Below are 22,808 nucleotides of genomic sequence, written 5' to 3'. Positions count from 1 at the left end.
TGTTTTTCTCACTGAAGCAGCGTCTCTTCTTTCTTTACTAGCTAAGCCATCTCTTCTACCTGTGTTTTTTTAAGATTTAGCTGCTCTCCTCAAATTCTGGTCCCCCTGCTCTTGCCCTTTGAGAGGGCAGTAACCCCACACCTCAAGAGAACATCTGTGTGCCCTGCGGATGTTTGCACATCATTCACTTTCTCCCCAGGCCAGCCAGAGAAGCAGACGCTGACAGCAAAGTCTGGTGTGAAATGTCTCTCTCTCTCTCCATTCTCCTCCTTCTCCTTTACGTCCCCAGACAAAATAAGAAACCACCAGCTTCATAAAAATAAATAACAAAAAACAGCGTAGACTTTAATTCAGGTTGACAGGTGGGCAGAGAGCTAGGATTTGCCGCCAAGGGTGTCCAGATGAGAAGTCTGTGTTGTAGGCAGAGGCAGGGAGGGTGGGGAGGTGTGAGTGGCCTTGTAGCAGACCCAGGCAAGGAGCAGGGGTGTCGCCAGGCAGTGCAATATTGCCAGGACTTCTGCCACATCCAGCAGCATGTCCAGGGCCTGCTGGACTGGACACGTTGACAGCACTATGGCCCTGGACCTCACTAGGGAGTCCAATCCCAGAGCCATGCCCTGAGGCCACCAAAAAATGAACCAGACCCACAAGCCATCAACCCATGGGCATGGCGCCCTGCCCAGCACCATCTTCAGCCCCTTGGTTCCCAACAAACCCAGTGGCAACAAGACAAAGATGACAAAGCAGGCTGCAGCGTGTATGTACCGCAACATATCCCACTTCCCGCTGAAGGTCACAATGCAGAGTCCTTGGGAAGTGTCACTGCCCAGCATGACTGGTAGTGACAGGAGGGCAGCCACTCCCCAAAGTCCCGCAGTGATCCCCAGCCTGAGGCCTGGGACTTGGCCTGCACCCAGCTGGGGGCCCAGGCAGGCATGGTACCCTATCAACAGAGCTTGAGCAAAGGCTGAGCTATAGGCGACCAACTGAGCCAGGTGGCACAGGGAGGTGATGAGAGCCCCACTGAGCCCCCGTGCCAGGATGGGTACCACGATGCTGAAGAGGGCACTGCCCACGGCCAGCTGCACCAGGGTAGGCCTGTCCTGGTAGAGCTGCCAGCGGAACAGAGGTCTGAGAAGCGCATAGAGGACGGTCCCACTAGCCAAGATGCCCAGGACGCTGACAAGGATGAAGAAGGGCAGTGAGGAGTAGTCGAGCAGTGGGCAGGAGTGGCAGGGCGCAGCTGCTTCCACGTCGGTCTCATTATAGTCTGGATAGTAGTCCTCTGAAAATTCATTCCAAATTTCCTCTTTAAAGGCCAACTTGGTGGAGTTGTCATCAGCCACCTGGAGGACATCCCCAAAGGGACAATCAGAGCTTCCAGCTATCCCTCTGAAGGGGATCCTGGGAGCTGACAGGAGGTAGGGAGAGAAGGGCAGCTGGAAAGTGGGGGCTGCCAGAGCTGGGTGCAGGGGAGAGGGTGGGAGAGGACAGGACTGAGAAACTCAGGAGGAGCCAAGAGTCATAGGAAAGCAAGGGACGGGGAGTGGGCAGGCCTGGGAGAGAGGAGCAGGTCTGGATGCAACTGACAGAGAGAATGAGGAGGCAAAGAAGGGGGACCCTGGACACAGGGAGAAGAGGGGGACAAGGAAAACGAGGGAAGGGACAAGAGATGAGAGAAGGAGTGAGGTATAAGACCCGAGGGGCAGACAGAAGGGGTGGTAGGAGGCAGAGAGGGAGGGGCTGTGGGCTCAGCCCCACACTCACCCGGTAAAGACAGTTCCCCATGACGCTGCTGGGTGCAGGGCGGCAGAGAGATGGGCTGGGGTAGTTCTGTCAGTGGCTGTGGTTCCAAGATAAGCGCCAGGGACTAATGAAGGCCATCAGCTCTGGGCAGGGCCACGGGGCGGGCAGTGCATTCAGGAAGTGTTTACCCCACGCCCACCGCCTGTCTGAGCCCCAGAACCACTTAGGGCACTGACCCCGGGGGCTTCCTGTTTTGAGACTGGAGTCCGCTGGTGAGGACCCACACTCGGGAAAGGAAAAAGGTGGGGACCAGAAAGTGGGTATTTTTCTGAAGGTGGAAAGGGAGGCTGAGAAGCCAGGGGGCTTTCCAGCACAAAGGGATCAAGGAAGGAAGAGGGGGCCAGAGGTGAAGTGTGAGACCGTGATAAGAGACTTGCTGGGAAATTGGAGGGAAAGGGCAGCTGATGGCTCTCACTGTTTCTCCATCCCCTTGAACCTGATCCAAGGAAAGATAGTTCAAGAGTGACGTGTTTGTGGGAGGGGGTGTTACTGGTGCTTGTGGCTGGAGCCATGTGATGCCGGCAACCCGAGCGGTATGTTTGGGAGGGGGCTCCTTGTGTATCATTCATGCTGTAGGGATGTACTTATCTTTATGGATGGCTGTGTGCTCTGTGTCATATCTGAGTGCTCGGTTTTGGGCTGAGTGCTAGGTGTCTAGGAGTGTGTGCTGCTCTCTGGGTCTGGGTGTTTTGGTGTGAGAGGAGGGAAGGCTGGGGGGCAGCTGTTGAGATTGTATAATGAAGCTGCTTCAGGGAGCAATTGGGCCTTTGCCCAGCCACCTATGGGCACAGTAAATGCATCTTCCATACCAAGAGGAACACATGATGTGACAAGTTAAAGAAGGCTCTGGGGGACAATGGGATAGCATACTTTAAAATGGGACTGTTGCCTGTGGGGCAATCTCTATTCACATTCCTGTTGGGGGATATAAAAGTCCCGGAAATGCTACACTGTCCTGGCATCTTAGCAAGATGTAGTTTCTTGTGGTGGGGAGAGCTATTTCTCGCCAGCAGCCTGCAGGAGGATCCCCTAAATGGACATTTCTGCTCTCTGGCGTGCCGTCCCCTCAGCACCCCGTTTCTCACATGACTTCTGCTCTTCTGCCCCTCCACCCGCCCCTACCCTGCATTTTATTTCCTCACTGGGGGACGCTTAGTCTGGACATGGGGAAGGGTGACTCATAGAGCATCCGAGTTGGAACGATACAGAGGGTCAGTTAGGTGATCTACATTTGTCCAAGAAGGCGCTGGGTGTCATAGCGCTAATTCTGCCAAGTCCTCTTCCCCGCACACTCAGGGGCGGCTGGAGGTGACGCAGAGGCACAGAGGAATGGTCACCTTGCCGGGATGGTCTCCTTTCTCCTGGGACACTAGCTTCAGCTTCACATTCAACATGAAGGGGATTGAAAAGGGAGTTGGGGGTCTGTTGAAGCGATCCTGGAATGGTGTTGGCGGTCTCCTTTTTTTCCAGCACAGCCTGGCAGAGGGCAGTGGGGAGCAGTCAGGTACGCCACCCAATACTGGAACGTAAGCACCTGGCCAAAGGGCACGAAGGAACGCTCTTCTCTCCCACAGAAGAGTTCTGTCGTTTCCATACATGACGCCCTGGAGAGAGCGGCCTGGCAAGGCACACACCACCCCTGGAGGCAGCAGGTGCAGAGCAGCCCTTACACACACGCATCCCAACAGGAGCAAGAGTGGCAAGAAGGAGGCAGCCGAAGGACACGGATAATCCAGATATATTGAGGGTGGCCCCTCTGAGATCAGCACAGGAGAGTTAGAAAGATTATAAAGATACACGGTGCCTCCCTGCTCCCTGCCCCGCCCCCCACCCCCAGACAGACACACACAGCACAACGGCCCGTTTCCCCCCGCCCCCCGGTACAAATATGGCTTCTGTGTAATATGGACAGAGTGGTTTAGCTCAAAGAGGAAAAGTCATTTTCCCAAAAGCGGGTGCTGGGAGGCAGGGAGCCCACAGGCCTGGGGCCCTAGGCTGCCTTGCTGCTGTAAGAGGAGGGGGCCCAGGGCCCTAACCAGCGGCTGGAAGATTCACGACAGTATTACCTGAACTGAAGGGGGTGGGCAGACCTGCTGGCTGCAGCTGCCCCCACTTTGCACGCCCCTGGGCTGTCGGGACAGCAGGACATGCTGGAGGAGGGTGAGAGGGGTGCCAAGGGGCACCCTGGGTCTGAGGTGGGGCAGCCGGCTGGCGAGGAGGACGCGCGGCCTCGTTTCCATGGCAACCGGCTTGGCCACAAGGAAGACAGAAAATCAAAAGCAGGGATGGAATGGAGATGGGAAGGAGACAGGCAGTTTTGCTCCTAGCCCTCAACGCACCGGGTATAGACTATGGGGACAAGAAGTGACAGCGGTCATTCCAGGGTCAGTGCCAGCAGGAGGCCTGAGGGATGCATAGCAAAGGCTTTGGCACTGACTCCGTGGCTCCGAGAAGGGGAAACGGAGGCAGAGGTTGAACGCCCTGTGTTTCAGGGAGAGATGAGATGGACGACTGAGCAAAAACACACCCTGGGACTGTTTTCTCCATAACAGATGGGTGCTGGGGATGGCATGGAAATACCAGGAAGGAGCGACATCCCAGGTGAGGTGCACAGCCTGCCTAGGGACTGTCAGCTCCCACAGCCCTCCTCCACATGCCCCGCAGCCCCCCACCTGCCCAGGAGCCCCTCTGCCTCTCACTTACATACACATGTGCACAAACACACGGACACACACAGACACACACGTTACTACTCCCTTCGTTTGGGCAGGAAACAGCTCAGTGCAGTGAAGCTCCTTTTAGTATTTTTGTTGTTCTGTCTGCCTGGCTGCTGAGGGAGGGCGGGCGGGCTTGGGGAACAGGAGGGGGCAGAGGGCAGCACAAGACAGGGAGGCGAAGTTGCTGAGCAGTGCCTAAGACAAGTGGTTGCCGTGCAACAGTCCAGGGCTCCAGTGAGAGAGAGTCAGGGGCCCCTGGGCAGGGAAGCAGATGCAGTTAAGGGCCCAGAGCAGCACCTCCCCCGCAGCTGCTAGAGCAAGGAGGGGCAGCCTTGCTCTGCTATCCCCCAAGGGTGGCTCCTGGGAAAAGGGCCTGGCTTCATTCACCATCGGGGCCTGGTGGTGGGGCGCGGGGGCAGAGAGGGCCATCTCTGCCATCCTTTCTCTCCAGATTCTGCCCTTCCTGCAGGGACCCGCGTCCTCCCACGTGGGGGAGCCCTGGGCCCCCATGTGGCTGCATGCCACCTGAAGGTCACATCTCCTGGGCTGCCCCCCTTTCACTCCTTTCCTGTTAGGGTGGGGAGGGGCGTCAGGTGGTACCTTCTCTGTGCAGAGCTCAAGGTGTGCAACTTACAGAGGAAAAGCCACCTCCTGCCTCCTGCTCACAACCTCCCCAACCCCGGAGAAATCCAGGAAGAGGCCCTCATGATGGAGGGCTGGTGAGAGGCCCCCACTAAACTGACCCAGCTCCTTCCTGCCCTAACCCTCTCCTCATCCTCCTCCTAACACTCCAGGTTTTTTGTGTGTGTGGTTTTTTTTTTTTTTTTTTTTTTTTTTGCTTTCCTCACCCCAGGGCCCCTGCCCCTCCAGCCTGGAAACAGATTTGATTTGGGATTGTTACAAAAATAATAATAACCCAAACGCAGAGAAGCCACGGAAAGGGCTGAGGGCAACCCTCCCTCCCCACCCGCCCTCCCCATTCCAAACCGAGTACAAAACCGCACCCAAAGCAGACATTCTGTACAGGGGGGTGGGAGAGGGGCTGGGGAGCAAGCGGGAGGGGCGGCCCTGGGGTCGCTCTGTACAAGTCCAGGTTGGTGGTGGCCCCAGACGTCCCCATGGGGTCCCTGGGGGGGCGCCCCTAGATGAAATATTCCTTCTTGTCGTCCCCGCCCGACTGCCCGCCTTCTGCATTGATGATGGCCGTGTCCGCATCTGGGGCATCGTCGGAGCCTTTTGCCTCGTGTGTCAGGTAGGTTCCTGGGGAGAGAGAAGAGGCTCCTTCTTTCAGGAGCAGTTTCCGAATCTCGGAGGCCCCCCTGTCCACTTTCCCACCCACTCACGCACACCTTGCTTCTGTAACCTTTCTCCTACCTAGAGCTTTCTTCTTCCCCACCTGCCCTAATTAGCATCTTGCTGCTGATATCTCTCACCTGAACACACTACTAAGAATTGATGAAGCTTGCTTTTAGTCTCATCTATAACACAGGCCAAAAAAAAAAAGGTGTATGTGTGTGTATATGTGTGTGTATATGTGTGTGTATGTGTGTGTGTATGTGTGTGTGTATGTGTGTGTATATGTGTGTGTATGTGTGTGTATATATGTGTGTGTATGTGTGTGTATGTGTGTGTGTGTATATGTGTGTGTATGTGTGTGTATGTGTGTATGTGTGTGTGTATGTGTGTGTATGTGTGTGTATGTGTGTGTGTATGTGTGTGTGTGTATGTGTGTATACACACGTGTGTGCTCATACAGTGGTAACAGGGAAGCTGCAATGTCGGCTCCACAACAGCACTGCTGAGATCTGGCTAGCATCTAACCAGTCCACAGAGTCAGGCTGCTGGCCAGGGATTTCCCTGGGTGTTCTGTGGTTAAGATTCTGTGTTCCCAATGCAGGGGGCCTGGGTTCAATCCCTGGTCAGGGAACTAGATCCTACATACCACAGCTAAAAAGATTTCATGTGCTGCAATGCAACTAAGACCCAGGCAGCTAGCTTATAAGAAATAACAGAGGGTTAAATCTGAGAAGAAGGCATATGAGAGGGCAGGGAGAGATGGCAGAGATACAAGCTGTTGCTGCTGCTGCTAAGTCACTTCAGTCATGCCCGACCCTGTGCAACCCCATAGACGGCAGCCCACCAGGTTCCCCGTCCCTGGGATTCTCCAGGCAAGAACACTGGAGTGGGTTGCCATTTCCTTCTCCAGTGCATGCAAGTGAAAAGTGAAAGTGAAGTCGCTCAGTCGTGTCCGACTCTTCGTGACCCCATGGACTGCAGCCTACCAGGCTCCTCCGTCCATGATTTTCCAGTTAAGAGTACTGCAGTGGGCTGCCATTGCCTTCTCCAAGAGATACAACAGAGGAGAGAAAAGGAAAGCGATGGTATGGGGTTAAGGGGTGAGCAGCTCAAAGGACAAAAAACACGAGGCTGAACCAAAAGGAGCAAAGTGCAGGGAGAAACAGGAGGGAGATGCAGAGTTCCGGCAGTTCTGTCTGGAAGCGGCGCTGGAAGCAGAGCGGCATGGGAGCAGCAGCTGACTGAGTGGGAAGGCTTGACTTTACTTGGATGATCACCAAGTGATCAGGCTTGACTATGGGGCTGGCGGTGCTCAGTTGTCACAGGTTGGCTGTGTTCCTTCCTCCCACCAATGCTCCGAAGGTTTTGGACACTCTAGCCCACTGAGACTCCAAAGGCCCTTCCTTCAGCCCACTCCTACCCTGCCTGCCCCTGGTGATCTCCCCGTCCACTCTCAAGTCCTCCTGATGCTCCTTCGTGCCTCTGACCTTTGTGTCGGATCAAGTAGTGACCGAGGAAGATGAGCAGGATGAGCAGCAAGAAGACGATGAAAGCCACGATCCCTCCAATGATGGCGTGGTAGGTGCTGGAGGACGAGGGCACCGGGCTGGGGTCTGGGGGGAGAAGGGAGCACACAGTCAGATCTGGGAAGAGCCTGTGCGTTAGAGCGTGTCTGACCAGGCCATGGACCATCTTACACCACAGAGAGAATGGAGCGGCATCATCCAGCAAAAGCGATATGTCTCACTTGATACCTAGTTTCTTACACGGTATCTGAAACATAGTTTGTGTTTTAAAAAATGCATTCAAGAATAAATAGATATGCTCACACTTAACCTTCTGAGTTCGTGAACCTGAAGCCTCACCTTGGTCAAAGATCAACACACTTTGATCTCTATATCATTTCTCATCTTCTCTCTCTCTCTCTCTGTCGGTGTCTTTCTTTGAATTTCTGGGTTATCAGGATATTTTTTCCCTATCCCCCATACCCTCTTACCTCCTGTCTGCTTGGTATTCTGAGCTGGTTTTTCTAGGGGGGCTTCTCAACCTAATCACGCATTGTCCTGATTTCAGATTGGAAAGGAGCAGTGAGAAAAATGTCAGAGACAGGAATAGGCACGTGGCCTGTGGACAGACGGTGGACTGTGATTCCCTGTATAAAGAAAACTGTTCCTTCTTGTCAGGGAGTTTAGAGTTCCAGCAAGACCCAATCTTCCTCTCATCAGAGAGGTCTGGGGTTCCATCTTCACTTCCCCACCATCCAAAGGTTTGTGGGAAGGACAAGGACTGAACTTCTTCCTCGGAGTTCTGATGGTCTCTGTCATCAGATACAGAGAATCTGTTCTCCACAGCAGTGTCTACAGAGGACAGATTCTCAAGCACAGGCTTGGCCAGGCATGCCGAGGACAGCCACGGTCACAGTCAGAGCCCCACAGGTCTGAGGAGACAGTGCGCATGCCTGGGACACAGTTCTGATGTGTCCAAAATTATATGAGCTGTAGTTAAGGCTCTCCCACCCATGGGAGAGCTACGATTATTATTATTATTTTTCATAGATTCACTTTGAGTCTTGATGCCTCATTGACTGCTTGTACATTTTCCCTCTCCTACCGTATGTCTCCTCTGGCTTGGCTGGACCAGCTTTTAGCTCCTTGCCTGTTTCCACCTTATTTGGGGGAAAAAAAAAAAATTATGCTCTGGTTTTTATGTTCTGCTTGGGAGGGAGGGAGAAGAAGGTCCCTGCAGCTTTATGATAGGAGAGGGGGGTGTGATGGTTCAAATTGGAGGAAACACAGTGAGGTTATGTGAGATATAATCTGTATTAAAAATCAATTCTAGATAATTATCCCAAAGACCGTAAGAATGAAAATTCCCTAGGAAAGCCTAGGTTGGCACGGCGAAAATAACCTCTGGGTTCATTAATTACAGGTTGGTGTCTCTAGGTATTGCTAAGTCACGTTAGTCGTGTCCGACTCTGTGCAACCCCATAGACGGCAGCCCACCAGGCTCCCTCATCCCTGGGATTCTCAAGGCAAGAACACTGGAGTAGGTTGCCATTTCCTTCTCCAATGCATGAGAGTGAAAAGTGAAAGTGAAGTCGCTCAGTCATGTCCGACTCTTAGCGACCCCATGGACTGTAGCCCACCAGGCTCCTCCATCCATGGGATTTTCCAGGCAAGAGTACTGGAGTGGGGTGCCATTGCCTTCTCTGGTCTCTAGGTATAACTCCATTTAATTTCACTGCAGGTAGTTGGAAGTCAACCCTGTTTGGAGTTCTCTCTGGAGGCAGATGCAGTAACTAACTCTACCACCAGGTGTCAGCACTGGAAGCAGACCAGTCAGAGAGGACTGGGCTTCTAGCACAGAGTGGCGGGATCAGCAAGAGACCAACAGCAAGGGCACAGGAACTCTCCTTCTCTGCCAATGGTCATCAGAGTTGGTCTGGAGAGATCTGGGGGCAGACACAGAAGCTCAGTGCCTTGTCCTTGCTGTTGGCACCCTACAATAGCTTTGTTTGTTGTGCTGAGCAGCTCCTGTGTTGCTGAGGTTTGCCCCTGGAGGCCCAAGACCTCCGGTGGTCTCTTATCCCTGGGAGGCCTGATTGCTATCTCCACACTGCTTTAACAGACATTTCATGTAAGGGAGTCTCTGATGTTCCCCTGACAACGCATCTCCCCTATTCTGAGGAAAGCCTGAGTTTCGAGCGGGACTCAGTGTTACTACGTGCTGAATGGTCAGTTGCTCCAGTCGTGTCCGACCCTTTGTGACTCTAAGGACTATAGCTCGCCAGGCTACTCTGTCCATGGGATTCTCTAGACAAGAACACTGGAGTGGGCAAGAATACTGGAGGCCATTTCCTCTTGCAGGGAATCAACCCCCGTCTCTTACATTCCCTGTAATGGTAGGTTCTTTACCACTAGCACCACCTGGGAAACCCCCACTGTTATTGGGTGGGGTGGAGGGGGGGTCTTCAAAAATACCCTCCATGAAGAGGCCTAGCCTGTCACTTTTCTTGAAGCTGAATTTTATACTCACACCTTTGGGAAGAAGTTCAGAGAAGGAACATCATCTAGTCTTTCTAGATGATATGGCATCTGAGAAAAAGATTCTAACTATCTCTCCGCATAGTACAAATTTATCTGTTTTCTGCATGGATTCTCTATAGCATGTCAAAGATCCTCAGAAAAGGAGATGGCAGTAGCAGCGTCCATCCTGTATTAGTCACAGGAGGAGTGACTCTGAGGATAGACCTGCTGCAAAGGCAGATGTCACTACACTCACACATGAGTGACTCTGGGGCCTGGGCACACAGAATTCTTATTCTTGTTGCCAGGTGAGTGCAAAGATTGAAGGATGGTATCACCTGGGTCATCGCTGCTAAACAAAGGCAGATGAAAGTCCACTATCCCATCGATTTTTCCTTATTCCGCATCCAAGAGTGGACCCGGAGCCTAAGTCCTCGGGCTCTCCAGTGGTGGACTGTTGCCCCCCCTAGACCACTCCCAGCCACGGTCTGGGGAGGCTATCAGGAGACGGAAAGATCAGAGGACCAGAAGGCAGAGGAGAGGAGAGGAGAAGGGGTCTGCTGGACGAGAGCTATGGAGGGCTCACCATTCACATTGAGGGTGTAGTAAGCCTTGTAGCTGCCCATGTTACTGGTGGCCGTGCAGCCGTAGGTGCCACTGTCGCTCTTGTTGAGGAAGGGGAAGATCAGGGCGCTCTCCTGGGCCATCTTCAGCGGTGGCACGCTGCCCTCCTTCTCCCACACGTACTGCTGGGGGCTGTGGAGGCAGAGAAATCCGGAGTGTTCAGGAAAGAGCAGGGCTGGGAGCTAAAGGAGGAGAAAACAAAACTGCAAACGGGGAAGTCAAGGACAGCGTGATGGGGGCTTGAGCAGTTCAAGGGGCCAGAGACACTGAGCTGCTCAGGGGGAGGGGGAGGTGACCCTTTGAGGCCCAGCCTGGGGACGAGGGAGACTGCCAAGCTCATATCTAACTGTGGCTTGGTTCCTTACGGGAACCTCAGGGGCTCAGTTGGGGAGCAGCCCCTCCCCACTTCTGCTGCTTTGCAGGAGAAACAGTCAGAAGATGGGCCTTGTTCTACAGTGTCAAGGAAAATGAGAGGCTCAGCACGAAGGAGACAGGAAGACTTGAGGTGAAGTCTTCATGTGCAGAGGTGTGATAAAGTCCAGGAAACAGGTCCTCTTACACGGGATTGCCACGTCCCTCACAGTGGAGCAACAGCTTTTGGCCCTCGCGAGGATGTGGAGGGTCTGGCCTTATCTTCGCTGTTGGTGTGTCTGCGGAGAAGGAAATGTTGCCAACGTGAAACTCCCATGCCATTTAGACTGCCTCCATCTCAAAACCATTCAGTTATGCATGTCAGAGTCCACCTCTAAAGGCCTAGGAGTCCAAGAGGCTGTGCAACCAAGGCCACCCCAACCCTCCCCCCCCCCCGCCCCTATGAGCAAAGACTACTACTGCCAATGGATGTACAAAACCCTGCAGAAGTAGGGTCATGTCTATCCTTGCTAGGGACCCGAGGGATGTCTTCACAGAGAGCTGAGAAGGGGAATCACGGGATCTCCTGTGCCTAGCACATAGATGGGACTTAATACATATTTTTGACAGAACAAATAAACTTGAATTTGATCACTGATTGAGCTCACAATCTCTCCATCCTCTCTGCAAGGCAGTTTAAACAGGAAGCACTGCTGTAACGCAAAACATTATTTTTAGGGGGCCGGTCCAAAAATGAAGCGAGAGCTTGGAAAGAGCAAGAGATGGGGGTCATATTTTGGCTACAAAAAGGCACTGACACAATATAGAATGGCTCTGGGAAGGAATAATGGCAGCTGCCACCAATGCCGGAGGGCTGCTTAGGAGGCTGGGTCCAGATGGCCGCATAGAACAATACAACCAGATGCCGGTTTAGAACAACAGATAAAGAGGCCGAGCTCCCCCTAAGGATAGAGCCAACCTTAACAACCAGTTAATGAACGTGTTTCAGTCCAATCAAACAGGACAAAGAGAATCAGGCCAGGTGAGAGAATGGGTGTTCCGGGGCCCTGCAGCCAGAGAAACCTCCAGTGTGGTACCTGGAGTATAGCATTTGTTGACTGACTGCTGATCACATGGAAGCCAAAAGGGTCCCTGGAGAGTGACTGCCAGATGGTCTGGTACCTAACAGAGAAGTCTTTGGGACTCAGACATGAGAGGGCCTTCTTCAACCCTGGCCAGGGGCCAGGACAAGAAGCTCAAGGTCAGGGGCTTTACACTCAGAACGAATAATCAGAGGAACAACTTAGAGCAGTATAGACCTTTGAAGTTTGCAAAGTTCTTTCATTATATAGTGTTTCATTTATTCTTATGAAAATTCACTGAAGTAGACAGGGGCCACCCTGAGATTAAATGCTTTGGTGACAGTGACAGCTAGTCAGCCGCCACCGCAGCTGGAATCCATGCTGTCTGCTTCCAGATTGAGAATCTGCTAAATGGACAGTGACGCCACCCCAAACCGCACGTTTAAGTGTCAGCAATGGGTCTGGCGATTGATTAAAATAGCACTGGAGTCAGGCCTGGATCTTCCATAAGAAAGAGGTGAAGGGTCTGAGTTCTTTGAGAAAAGTACCCAGTCTTTAGAAAAGTTAGGACAAGAAATGCATTATTTTGTAACTCATTATCTTCTGCCTTTGTACTTTATTTTTTTTCCCCTTGATTTATCTACTCAGAAAAGTTCTTTTTGAAAACTGCTAAATTTCCTATCTGTTTTCAAGGCAGATTCCATAAAGGGATGAGGATCCTTAGAAAGGTTGGGAGTAGAGATTGTGGCAGTGGTCATTTCAGGTCAGAATCTCCCAAACCATAGAGCTGGGGCAGATGGGGGGAATACTGGGGAAAATCTAGGACTAATAATGCCAGCGAGAGTGGTTTTCCTACCATCTCTTTTCTTGAACTCATAGTATGTTAGACCAAGAGGAAGCCTTAGTGATTCCATGTCCATCTTCTCATTTACCAAATAAAGAGCCAAGCTCAATGGGTTAAGTTCCCTAACATCACTCAGCTAGGAAGTGGTTGGAGGGGCAGATGAGAATCTGTGTCTCCTGACTCCTGATTTGCTATGGTTACTGCTATAATTTACAATTTAGATGCATAACACTGGCCTAACCCAGGAGACAGTAAATTTACCTATTGGGCCAAATCCCTCCAGCTACAGGTTTCTGTAAATAAACTCTTATTGGAAAACAGCTATGTTCACTATTTACATATGATCTATGGCTATTTTCCTGCAGCAACAACAGAGTTAATTAGTTGAGACAGAGGCCACATGGCCCTTGAAACCTAAAACGCGGACCATTGCTGGAAAAAGTTTGCTGACTGTTGGCCTACCACTGGCACACTTATTTTTTTCCCTGTTTACTTATCTGTGCCTGGTTCTTCATATACAGTCACCCACACTTTTCTTTTGTCCGTGCATATGTGCTAAGTCACTTCAGTCGTGTTTGCCTCTGTGTGACCCTATGGACTGTGGCCCACCAGGCTCTTCAGTCCATGGAAAGCCCACAGAGTGGGTCGCCTCCTCCAGGGGATCTTCCCAACCCAGGGATTGAACCCGCATCTCTTTAGTCTCCTGCACTGGCAGGTGGGTTCTTTGCCACCAGCGCCACCCGGGAAGCCCTTTCTTTCCCCCACTTCCCATCTTATACCAGATCCTCTTCACCCACAAGCCCATGACATACATAAAACCTCTATGCGTTGAGCGGTGGATCTGTCAGCCCCCTTTAGAGATTCATGGTTCACAGAGCACACAATGTCTGCGCCATCATCCTCCCGGGTGACCTGGAAGGTGACTGAGCTGCTGACGGTGAAGGTTTTGCCGTTGGGATCTTCCTGTATTCGGGTGGATTCCCCTAGAGAGCAGAAACAGACGCATGCGCACACACACATAGACAGAGCGGGCCCTAGCACGCGGGGATTGTGTGGGCCCCACCGCAGATATACAGATGGTGCATCTCGACTTAGACAGACTTAGGGAGTTGTGAAATGGATATGTACACACAGGGAGGATGGAGGCCCCAACACACGCACACACATTCAAACACAAGTGTACACAGAGTAGCTATCATTCCCTTCTCTTCTACACCATGGCTTATGTGCACGTATACAGACAGACAGACATGTACCCCTGTCTCCCTTTCCTCCCTGCTGCCCCAGCACCACCTCCTCCTATCGCCCCCAAGGCAGGAGGAACTTACCATGGAGCTCTTGGTCACCCTTCCTCCAGGTGAGCTGGGCTGCAGGTTTGCTCCCAGAAGACTGACAGCTTAAGGTGGTTGTATCCTTTTCCCGTAATGATGACTTGTAGCCACTGATTACAGGCTTCTGTGGGATTCCTGCCATGAATAGGGGGTGGCCAGGATAGGAAGGAGAGGCACCCTCAGCTCTCCCTGCTGGGATGGACTCTCAGAGGGTTAGGATATCTGGGTTCTATTTTGGTTCCTGACGGGTAGAAGGCTAGAGAAATAATCTTTCTCTTTGGTCTACCTCCTGAGGACCAGGAGGAAAGACCTCCCCAGAGGGAAAAGATACAGTGGTGGGAGATTTACTGTACCTGAGCTGATACATGACCCAATTCACTAAGCACAACCGGGTGGCCACAGACATAGTGTGAGGCTCAGGGAAGCAAAGAAGGAAATTGAAACACGGGGTCAAGATGAGAGTATGCAGACAATGAGGGTACTTGTCTTGGAAATCAAAATCATACACTGAACATATTTCTCAGGTTTGTGTCTCATCACACAGTCTTCAGAGGTAAGTGGAACAGACACTAGTATCCTTTTGTTACAAGTTCGGAAATTCAGGCTCAAAGAGAGTTAAAGATTTGTCCCAGAGCAAACAGTAAGTAAAGGAGAAAAGATGAGAATTACACCCAGCACGCTTTGCATTTCATTACATTGCAATATCAACACAGGCTGAACTTTCCCAACATGCTTGGAGACTTGCTTGGCTCTAGGCTGCTTTAGAGGCCCACCCAGGGAGATCTGTTTGCAAGGAAGCACGCCGTGGAGACATTGGGGTTTGGGAGCCTCACCGAGCACGGTGACGAGGGACTTGGCAGTTCTCACGGGCATAGTGAAGATGGAGCAAGTGTATTCGCCCTCGTCGGCCAGGGCCACGTTGCTGATGCTGATGCTGAGCTCATGGGGTGTAGACTTAACCAGCTGAATCCGATTATCTCGAAGGGCTGGGGGAAATCACGAGAATTGGAAGCAAGACTTTTACTGGCAATTTTCATCTTTATCTTCCAATCCCAGCCAGGGTTTTTTTTTTTTTTTTTCTGAGAAAGGGTCTAGCATGGTTTGGGGCAGGGGAAAAAAATAAAAACAAACTGCTCCTGAGTTTGAGCAGTCTTTAGGATATTCAGTCCCTTTCCTAGGCCCTTGGGCTCAGTAGCCTCAGAGATACTCAGAAAAGTAGATTGAATATGTGGGCTACCTTGGGGCAACACTGTCATCAGCTGTCTCTAGGGCTCCTTTGGGGTGCCCTTTAGTTTGGGCAGGACCCTATAGGACCATGCATGACCTGGGTCAGAGCCATGATAATGAAGTTTCTCTAGAACCAGTTGAGGAGCTCATGGCCTGTTGATTCCCCAAATAGCTTCCCTTCATGTTTCTTAGCCTCTGGACTACAGGGACATCTCCTCTCAGCTCTGCAGCCCCGTTCCTCAGCCCATGGGAGGGAGATAACTCATAGGACACTACCTCTCTTCTCCCCAAAGTAGAGAGTCTGCTGGGCAGGGTTAGACCACTGTAGGGATGAGTCCTCATGGTCTTTCACTTGGCACTTGAGCACCACGGTGCCACCAGCCACCACTGTCTCATCAGATGTCCAGGGCTGACTGTCTGCAGGAGTAGAAGAGGGTTAGTTTCCAGATACAGTGCTGACCCCTCCACCCATTTCTGGGCTAAAGTCCACTTCATCTAATTACGACCATCCAAGGCTCACGTCTTTGTATTCTTTTTAACACATCACGGGGGAAGGAGTAGGCGTGAAGGTGGGGGTAGGGGAAGACAGACCTTACTTCCTCTTGCTTTGAATGCACAGAAAAACAGCCACTTGTTGAATATTTGCTGAATGAACTGACAGGGCCACAAACATGGAGAGGAATAAAGGCACCCAAAATCTACAAACACCATTCCACATGTATCTTTTCTGATGGAGTGCTACCATTCACCTTTGAAAACACACATACAAATCTGTCATTCTCTTTTACCTTCCTGCCACCACCTGCATATGAGAGCAAGAACAGGAGAAGCAACTGTGGCTAATAATCCCCAAACTAAAGGTGAATAAAAGGCCAAGTCGGCCCTTGGGTTACACATTCATTTACACAAGAGTTAGCTGATAAAACTGCAAAATAAACAAACAAAAAAAGATAAAACAAAACAAAACAGGAACATTTTGACACAGACTTCTCAATTCCTCCAACAATAACTTCCCTTTAGTCATCAGCTCCCTTAACATATTCCTCTCGGTATCAGTGCTACCCACTTCCCAAATCAACACACAAACCCAACTCACCATCCTGATGTTATTTTAAAGAAGAATGGATTAAAGTTTTCCCTTGATGTGATGGAGGGACATGGTTTCTAATCCCTCTCTCCTTAGTCAAGTTAAACAAAAGAAGATAATAAGATAACATATGGATGAGGCCTTTGAATTTCAAATATGCTTCCAACCAGTTTGAGCTATGAGCTCCTCGGCCTGTGTGACACTAGCTTCCTTCACCCAATATTGTCCCATGTGCACCCCAGCATGGACTGATTCCCAATATTGATTCCCTCATCTTCAGGTCTGACTTCCTAGGACCCAATAGCTCTGACCTTCCAGCTCTGATTTCTGAAACATCCACACAATTTCTTCTATCCTGCTAAGTTATTTAACCAGCAATGTCATCTGTGATTCAGAAGCAAAGAAACATACTTCCTACACTCCCTAATTGAGCAATTAAAAAAAATCCCTTTACTCCCTATGGCACCAACCTTATCCCTACTTTATCTGCTTTCTCCTGTCTTTCTTGGTCCCCAGAGTTGCATTTTCAATGAATATTCAATGAGCACTCCGGGCACAGACGGGGCCCTGAGGAGTGAAAGTGACCTGCCAGCGTTGACACCAAGCACCAACAGCTCTGCGTGGCTGTCTCCAGAAGGGAGCCCAGAGCCTGGCTGGCAGTTTTAGCATTTAGAATCATAAAATTTAGGACGGACAGGGATCTTAAGGCTCATGGTATCCAATTCCCTCATTTTACAGATGGAGGCAATCAGGCAATGTAGGTGAAACGATTGCTTCAGATCATGCCACTGATCGATGGGTCCAGTTAGGACTAGAATCCTCCTGACTTGCAAGGCAGTGCTCTTTTCTCTGGAATGCTCCTCAGGTAATCGTCTAACTTGAGAACTAAAACTGCAACTCTGATATTAGCGAGCCAGAGACTGGGTGAGCTGAATAAATGTGGAAGTGACATATTCCTTAAATATTTCAATGGAAGGGTTGGGAAGTATTTCATTTACTGCTCACTGTATAGTGATTTTTGACTAGTAATCCCATTGTCCCTTTCCTTTTGAAGAATTCTACCTCAATCGTGTCCTTCCAGAACCTCCTTATTCTGCATAATACAGTCCTCCCAGAATCATTTGATTTTTGGAAAAAGGTGTAGGGGAAACAGAGGTCTCTGTACCGGAGCAAGGGAAGGAGGAGTAGGTGCCAGAGAAGTTGGTGGTGTAGAACTAAGTACTAAAATGTCAGATGGAGAGGAGGAAGAGTTGTGTGGTAATGAGGGGAGTGAGCACACGGGGTGGAAGCAACATGAGTGAAAGATGATTGGAGAATGGCTGAGGGAACTGAGGGACATTGAGATGAGGAGGCCTGGATTCTCACCTTGACTGGCCAGCATGTCAGGGCTGCTCCAGACTCTGGAGCTGATGGCCTCGTCGAGTGGAGCCAGAGTTCCCAGCTCCAAATTCTGCTCTTGCCAGTAGCCTGGGGAGAGAGTCTCCATCAAGGATGAGCCCTACATGTGAGCTGCTGTCGTTTGAGATCTGTACTTTCGTTGCTGGGGATGGGGGAGAGGACTGGACCCTATGAAAAGCACGTTCACCGGGGTACCTAAGAGAAGGTGGTCTTCTCACAAAGGGGAGAAATTAACTAGAGTCTTGAAAAAGGAAGTGAAGTCCTTCTTTGAAAGGGTGAACTAAGGAGGATGCTAAGCTTTAGCAGTCAATCACATAATGTTAGAGCCAACAGTGAGCTTAGAGAATTGTCGGGTCCAGTTCTCCCAGTTCACAGAAGAGGACGATGAGGCCCACAAGGGTTAAAAGTGAGTTGGTGAAGGTCATACAGAAATGTGAAAGATAACAAAGGCTCTTCATTTCAGATCCAGGATTCTTTCTGCTACACCATATTCTCTACTAAAGCAATGACAGGTTTAATAATTAGAAGATTCCATTTAATCCTTTAAATAAACCAGTTAAATAAGTATATTGGTATTATCATTTCTACCTCACAGAGAGGAGACAGAATGAAATGACTTGCCCAAGGTCCTACAAACAGAACAAAGACTGGAAATTAAATGCCTGCTTCCAAAGCCCAAGCTCTGTTTCAAGGAAAAACTCTCAACACTGAAGACAAGAGACCATAGTTGGGGCTGCAAGTTGCCCAAGGCCTTCCCAGATTGTTACCTTCTATCCAGAGTTCAGATTCTCAAGTTTTCCTCCTCCGCCCTCAGTCCCACCCACCACTTTATATCACTGACTCTGCTCCCTCATCTGGCACAACACACGCCCAAGGCCTGAGTCACGGCTCTCTTCCTAAACCCTTTTGTGAAGTAGTGTACAGTGTCCATGGCCTAGTCCCCCAACTCAACCTGAGAGGCAGAGGGACAAAGAAATCAATTCGCAGAATCTCTCCAGGATCGCCCGTCGTAAACCCAGAAGTAGCCAATCACATACGCAAAGCTCCATGACGTCATCGGCTGCTGAGCAGAGTCCGGAGCTGCTCCTTGTCCCGGGGCCGGAGTCCCGGCAGAACTTCGCCAGTCGTCACCTCCTCGCGCCGGCTCCGGAGCCAGCGGAGGTGGGGGCTGGGAGAGGAAAGGACGAGAAGAGGGTGGTGGGACCCAGGAAGATGGGTGGGGGTGGGGTGGGGAGGGTACGGGGTGGCACGGGTGGCAGACCAAAAAGAGAAGTGGGAAATGGGCTTAGGGTCCACGAGAAGAAAGGGAACGAGGGAGAGATCTGCCGAATCAAAGGGAAAGAGGGGTGAGGGACAGGAGGGCGTGGGGGAGGGGAGAAGGGCGACAGACGGGGGAAGGGAGCGGGTGTTAGAAGGAGTCCTAGCCTCCGGAGAGGGCTCTAAAGACAGCCTCGGAGACGCCGTCGCTCTCACTCTTTCTCAGACATCCTGCAGGAGTTTGGAGACTTGACTCTATTCCCGAACAGGAGAAGCACTGATGCCCAAATGGGGAGGGGAGTACAACAGAAAAAAGTATCCGTAGTAGGTAGAAGTCGACAGGAGAGGGGACGAGGAAAGTGCTGATGAGGAGAGGCAGAAAAGATGAAGATGGGAGAAAGAAAGGCGGCCAGGATGAGGTCGCCGAGGGTGCTCAGAGACTCTCCCCGGGGGCCAGGCTCTCACCCTGCTATCTTCTGTGGACCTCAAGCATGGAGGCAACTGGAAGTTGGTGAGTGTTTCATGGTATTTTCCAAATAGTCTATTTGTGGGTCCTTCAGTGGGAACCCAGATTGGTTGTGCTAAAGCTTGGCATGGTGGAGGGACAAGGAAAGCCAGAGAGGGGTCAGTGCTCAGCCCTACAGTATTGGTACCCAGTATACAAAGTAAGCACTAAACAGACCTTTGCTCAAATGGAGAAAATAGCCTTCTCTTACGTTGGCATAAAGGCTTTCAGTTTTCAGAGTGGACTTCCAACCATGAATTCATGTCAAAACAACCTTGAGAGAGAGGCTGCCGGATAGGGTCCCTTTTTAGAAGTGAGGTCTGGAGAGGCTCAGTGACTTACCTAAAGGCACACAAATAGGGCCCCTTTCAAGGATCCTCTTTCTCCTGCTGCTTGGTGCTCTTAAAGCTTTTCAGCAGCTTCTCTTTCTTACAATGTTTCAGCCCACTGTATTGCAATTTTCTTTGGTTATCAGCCTCCTTATCTAAACTTTGAGTTGGTGAAGAGGGCAAGAGCCTTCCCTTTCTCATCTTTGTGTCCTCAGTACTTAGCCTATAGTGGGCCCTCAATACATTTAATTGCCTCTGGTAATTCATTCAGTCACAATTGGCACTCTGCTCTGTCCATTCTCACTCAGGCAGAGCATGTCTTCTGTCCAAACAGCATGGATTTAGTCTTCATCTATTGCTCCTTATTCCATTTGTGCTGTTTTCGGCCTTCTCCTCCATTGCTTTTTTCCTTGCTTACATTACATTCATCCCTCCCCTCCTCCTGCATTTTGCTGGCTTTTTTTTTTTTTCCTGCATAGGATAAATAAGTGAAATGATGATGTTGGTCATTCAAACCAGACTGAATCGTTTAGTTGAGGGGTCTGATAACTAAACAAATAATCTCTAATAAATGGCATGTTGGGAATATGCTTGATATATTGTCTCTGTAGGTTTATAAGGAACTCATTCTGGTTTGCTATATGTTAAGAAACTCATTAAGAAATAGCCTTTTTTTTTTTTTTTTTCCTGCGAGGGGTGATCTTTTCCCCTTTAATTCTCCAAAGTACTTATGATCTCCTGTCTCCTCTTGAGAATTGTCTGTTAATATGCCTGAAAGTTTTCTTGCTGTCTTTATAAAACTGTACACCTGTAATGATAAATTCTGAATAGCCACTCTCCTGGGAGCAGATGAGTGATTATATAATGTTATTCATAGAAACATGGATAAGTGGCAGAAATTATAACCTGGGTTGTGAAAGCCTTGTTCTTTGGATTTAGATCTTGCCAATCGTTTATGACATCAGCATAAATTCCCTCAATGGGCTCAGACTAGAAAGAACTTAAGAGAGGGCTCTGAAAAGGTGGCATGCACTTTGAAGTGGAAATAGTGACAGTTCTCTTCAGGCAGGGTCACTGGAAGGAAATGTAGACTTTGAGACCATAAGCCCATTAGAAAGGGGAGGCCCACGTTACTCACATAGAAAAACTGATAACAGAGAGAGCTCCAGTCATATACATCATGTTGTTTCCCTGCTTAGAAACCTCCACTGACATCCCATCGTCTGCACATAACATCCACAAGATCCTGTGGTCTGATGCCAATGTGCCTTTCAGCTTTGTCTCTTCTTTACTTCACTCAGCCCATATCCCAGACATATGATGCTATTTGGAATTCTTTCTGTAAACCCTTTGCTTTACAGCAAAGTTCACGTTCCCACAGTCACTCTGTTGATAATGCCCTTCACCCATCTGCACATATCTAAGCTCTAACCATCCTTAGAAGCCTGTTTGTGGCACTTCCTTTAAGAAGGCTTCCCTGATTGCCTCAGGTGGAAATCATTTCTGATTTTGTTGTTGTTGTTACAACATTTTACCTCCTTTTCTTAAATTATGCATCAATCTTTACTTTGAGCTAAAAGTTTGGCTTCCCTCCTAAATTATAATAATTCTGCAGGTAGTGTTGATATCTGATTCATCTCTATATTTGGTACCAGCCCTATTAGAGCATATTGCACTTAGAAGGTGCTTAATAAATATTTCCTTAATGAATGAATCAAAGATGCTGAACACCTTCAGTTGGGGTAACTAGGTTCAACATATGCCCGTGAAGAGGAAAGAGCAAGTCAAACAGGTTAGGAAGAAATGAACCAAGGAAGATGGTAGATATTCCAGAGGCTGAAGCTCTAGAAGGTTACAAGATGGTGGGGGGCGGGGGTGGAATTTCTATTTATTGATTACCTTATATGTGTCATTATCCAAGCCAAGTGCTCTGTTTTCATTATTCCAAAATAACCTGTATGTGTTAGTCACTCAATCGTGTCCAACTCTTTGGGACTCCATGGATTGTAGCCTGCCAGGCTCCTCTGTCCATGGTATTTTCCAGGCAAGAATACTGGAGTGGGTTGCCATTTCCTCCTCTAGAGGATCTTCCTGACCCAGGGACCGAACCCAGGTCTCCCACTTTGCAGGCAGATTCTTTACTGCCTGAGCCACCAGAGAAGCCTGAATAACCCTTTAATAGATATTATTATGCATATGTTAAGGATGAGTTAACTAAGACTCAGAAAATTTAAGTAACTTTTCCATATGATAGATCCAATAAGTACTGAGATAGGCCAGCCTTTAAACTTCGATATCTCTGACCACAAAGCCCAGACATTTTTTTGCACATCTTCACTACACTGCCTCCCTTTGTAGAAGCATGTGCTTTGTGTGTGTGGTGGGGGGCAGAAGGTATAGTTGGAAAGATTCCTTCCTGCATTGCTAGCGAAGGTTTGTTCACCTAAACAATATTCACAACAGTCACCTGCAATACGATAAAAATTAACAGTGTAGCAAGTTGGAAGTGGGAGCTTGTGGTGTTGGTATGATTTATACCCACTGAGTTATATTTTCAATTGGATTCCTTAGTGCATCTTCATCTATACCTTTGGGGGCTCACCTCAAAGAGCTGGGATGATTCTTCAGTTAAGCAAGCAATAGATGTGTCTGGTTAAAACAGAATCCCCTCACATTTTCATGGCACTCTAGCTCTCGGCTATGAACTAAGATTGCCTTCTTGTTTGCTTTCAGTTGTCTGGGGCTTTTCTTAATGCTTGGCCTATTTACCCATGAGTTCCAGTATCTTCAGGACTCCCAGCATTTTAAAGGACTAAGTAGCCCTTTCACTCTCATTCCTTCTGAATGATTGTTCATATTAAGAGAAGCAGAGGTGGGAACTGGAGACGTACTAACGTGCCTTTTAAAGCATACATTGACACCTGTGATT

The 22,808-nt window shown here is 49.8% G+C and overlaps 2 protein-coding genes and 1 long non-coding RNA gene across 5 annotated transcripts in view; 1 reads left to right on the top strand and 2 right to left on the bottom strand.

Moving 5' to 3' along the window:
• Positions 1 to 320: 320 nt before the first annotated feature.
• On the bottom strand, positions 321 to 2,428 carry ACKR1 (atypical chemokine receptor 1 (Duffy blood group)). The gene is made up of 2 exons (XM_069577304.1): positions 1,768 to 2,428; positions 321 to 1,346 (listed from the first exon to the last, which is right to left on the bottom strand). The coding sequence occupies exons 1-2, from the start codon at positions 1,786 to 1,788 to the stop codon at positions 375 to 377; spliced, it is 993 nt and encodes a 330-aa protein (XP_069433405.1). The 5' UTR covers positions 1,789 to 2,428; the 3' UTR covers positions 321 to 374.
• A 2,160-nt stretch (positions 2,429 to 4,588) lies between these two features.
• CADM3 (cell adhesion molecule 3) overlaps positions 4,589 to 22,808 on the bottom strand; it is a 31,833-nt gene continuing 13,613 nt past the window's right edge. The window contains exons 2-10 of one of the 2 annotated variants that reach the window (XM_069577282.2): positions 17,756 to 17,857; positions 15,580 to 15,720; positions 14,910 to 15,062; positions 14,074 to 14,211; positions 13,558 to 13,728; positions 11,028 to 11,118; positions 10,431 to 10,600; positions 7,307 to 7,432; positions 4,589 to 5,783 (exon numbers count right to left, since the gene is read on the bottom strand). In XM_069577282.2, the coding sequence (XP_069433383.1) occupies positions 5,665 to 5,783; positions 7,307 to 7,432; positions 10,431 to 10,600; positions 11,028 to 11,118; positions 13,558 to 13,728; positions 14,074 to 14,211; positions 14,910 to 15,062; positions 15,580 to 15,720; positions 17,756 to 17,857 (1,211 nt within the window). In that variant the 3' untranslated portion in view covers positions 4,589 to 5,664. The remainder of the gene's footprint in view (positions 5,784 to 7,306; positions 7,433 to 10,430; positions 10,601 to 11,027; positions 11,119 to 13,557; positions 13,729 to 14,073; positions 14,212 to 14,909; positions 15,063 to 15,579; positions 15,721 to 17,755; positions 17,858 to 22,808) is intronic. The other variant, XM_069577291.1, reaches the window with a different exon arrangement.
• LOC138433894 (uncharacterized) overlaps positions 18,861 to 22,808 on the top strand; it is an 86,381-nt gene continuing 82,433 nt past the window's right edge. For both annotated transcript variants that reach the window (XR_011254504.1, XR_011254505.1), the window contains exons 1-2: positions 18,861 to 18,949; positions 19,272 to 19,556. This is a non-coding gene — a long non-coding RNA (uncharacterized lncRNA). The remainder of the gene's footprint in view (positions 18,950 to 19,271; positions 19,557 to 22,808) is intronic.

Source organism: Ovis canadensis, chromosome 1, assembly GCF_042477335.2.
Source record: "Ovis canadensis isolate MfBH-ARS-UI-01 breed Bighorn chromosome 1, ARS-UI_OviCan_v2, whole genome shotgun sequence".
NCBI classification, from domain to species: Eukaryota; Metazoa; Chordata; class Mammalia; order Artiodactyla; family Bovidae; genus Ovis; species Ovis canadensis.
This window is presented reverse-complemented; position numbering and strand designations above follow the sequence as displayed.

What these genes read in the sequence shown, in the direction of transcription:
- ACKR1 (XM_069577304.1), bottom strand. Translation starts at nt 1,788, where the DNA reads ATGGGGAACTGTCTTTACCGG. An exon ending in TGGGGAACTGTCTTTACCGG is followed by an intron (nt 1,347 to 1,767) that starts GTGAGTGTGGGG and finishes GATGTCCTCCAG; the next exon opens with GTGGCTGATGACAACTCCAC.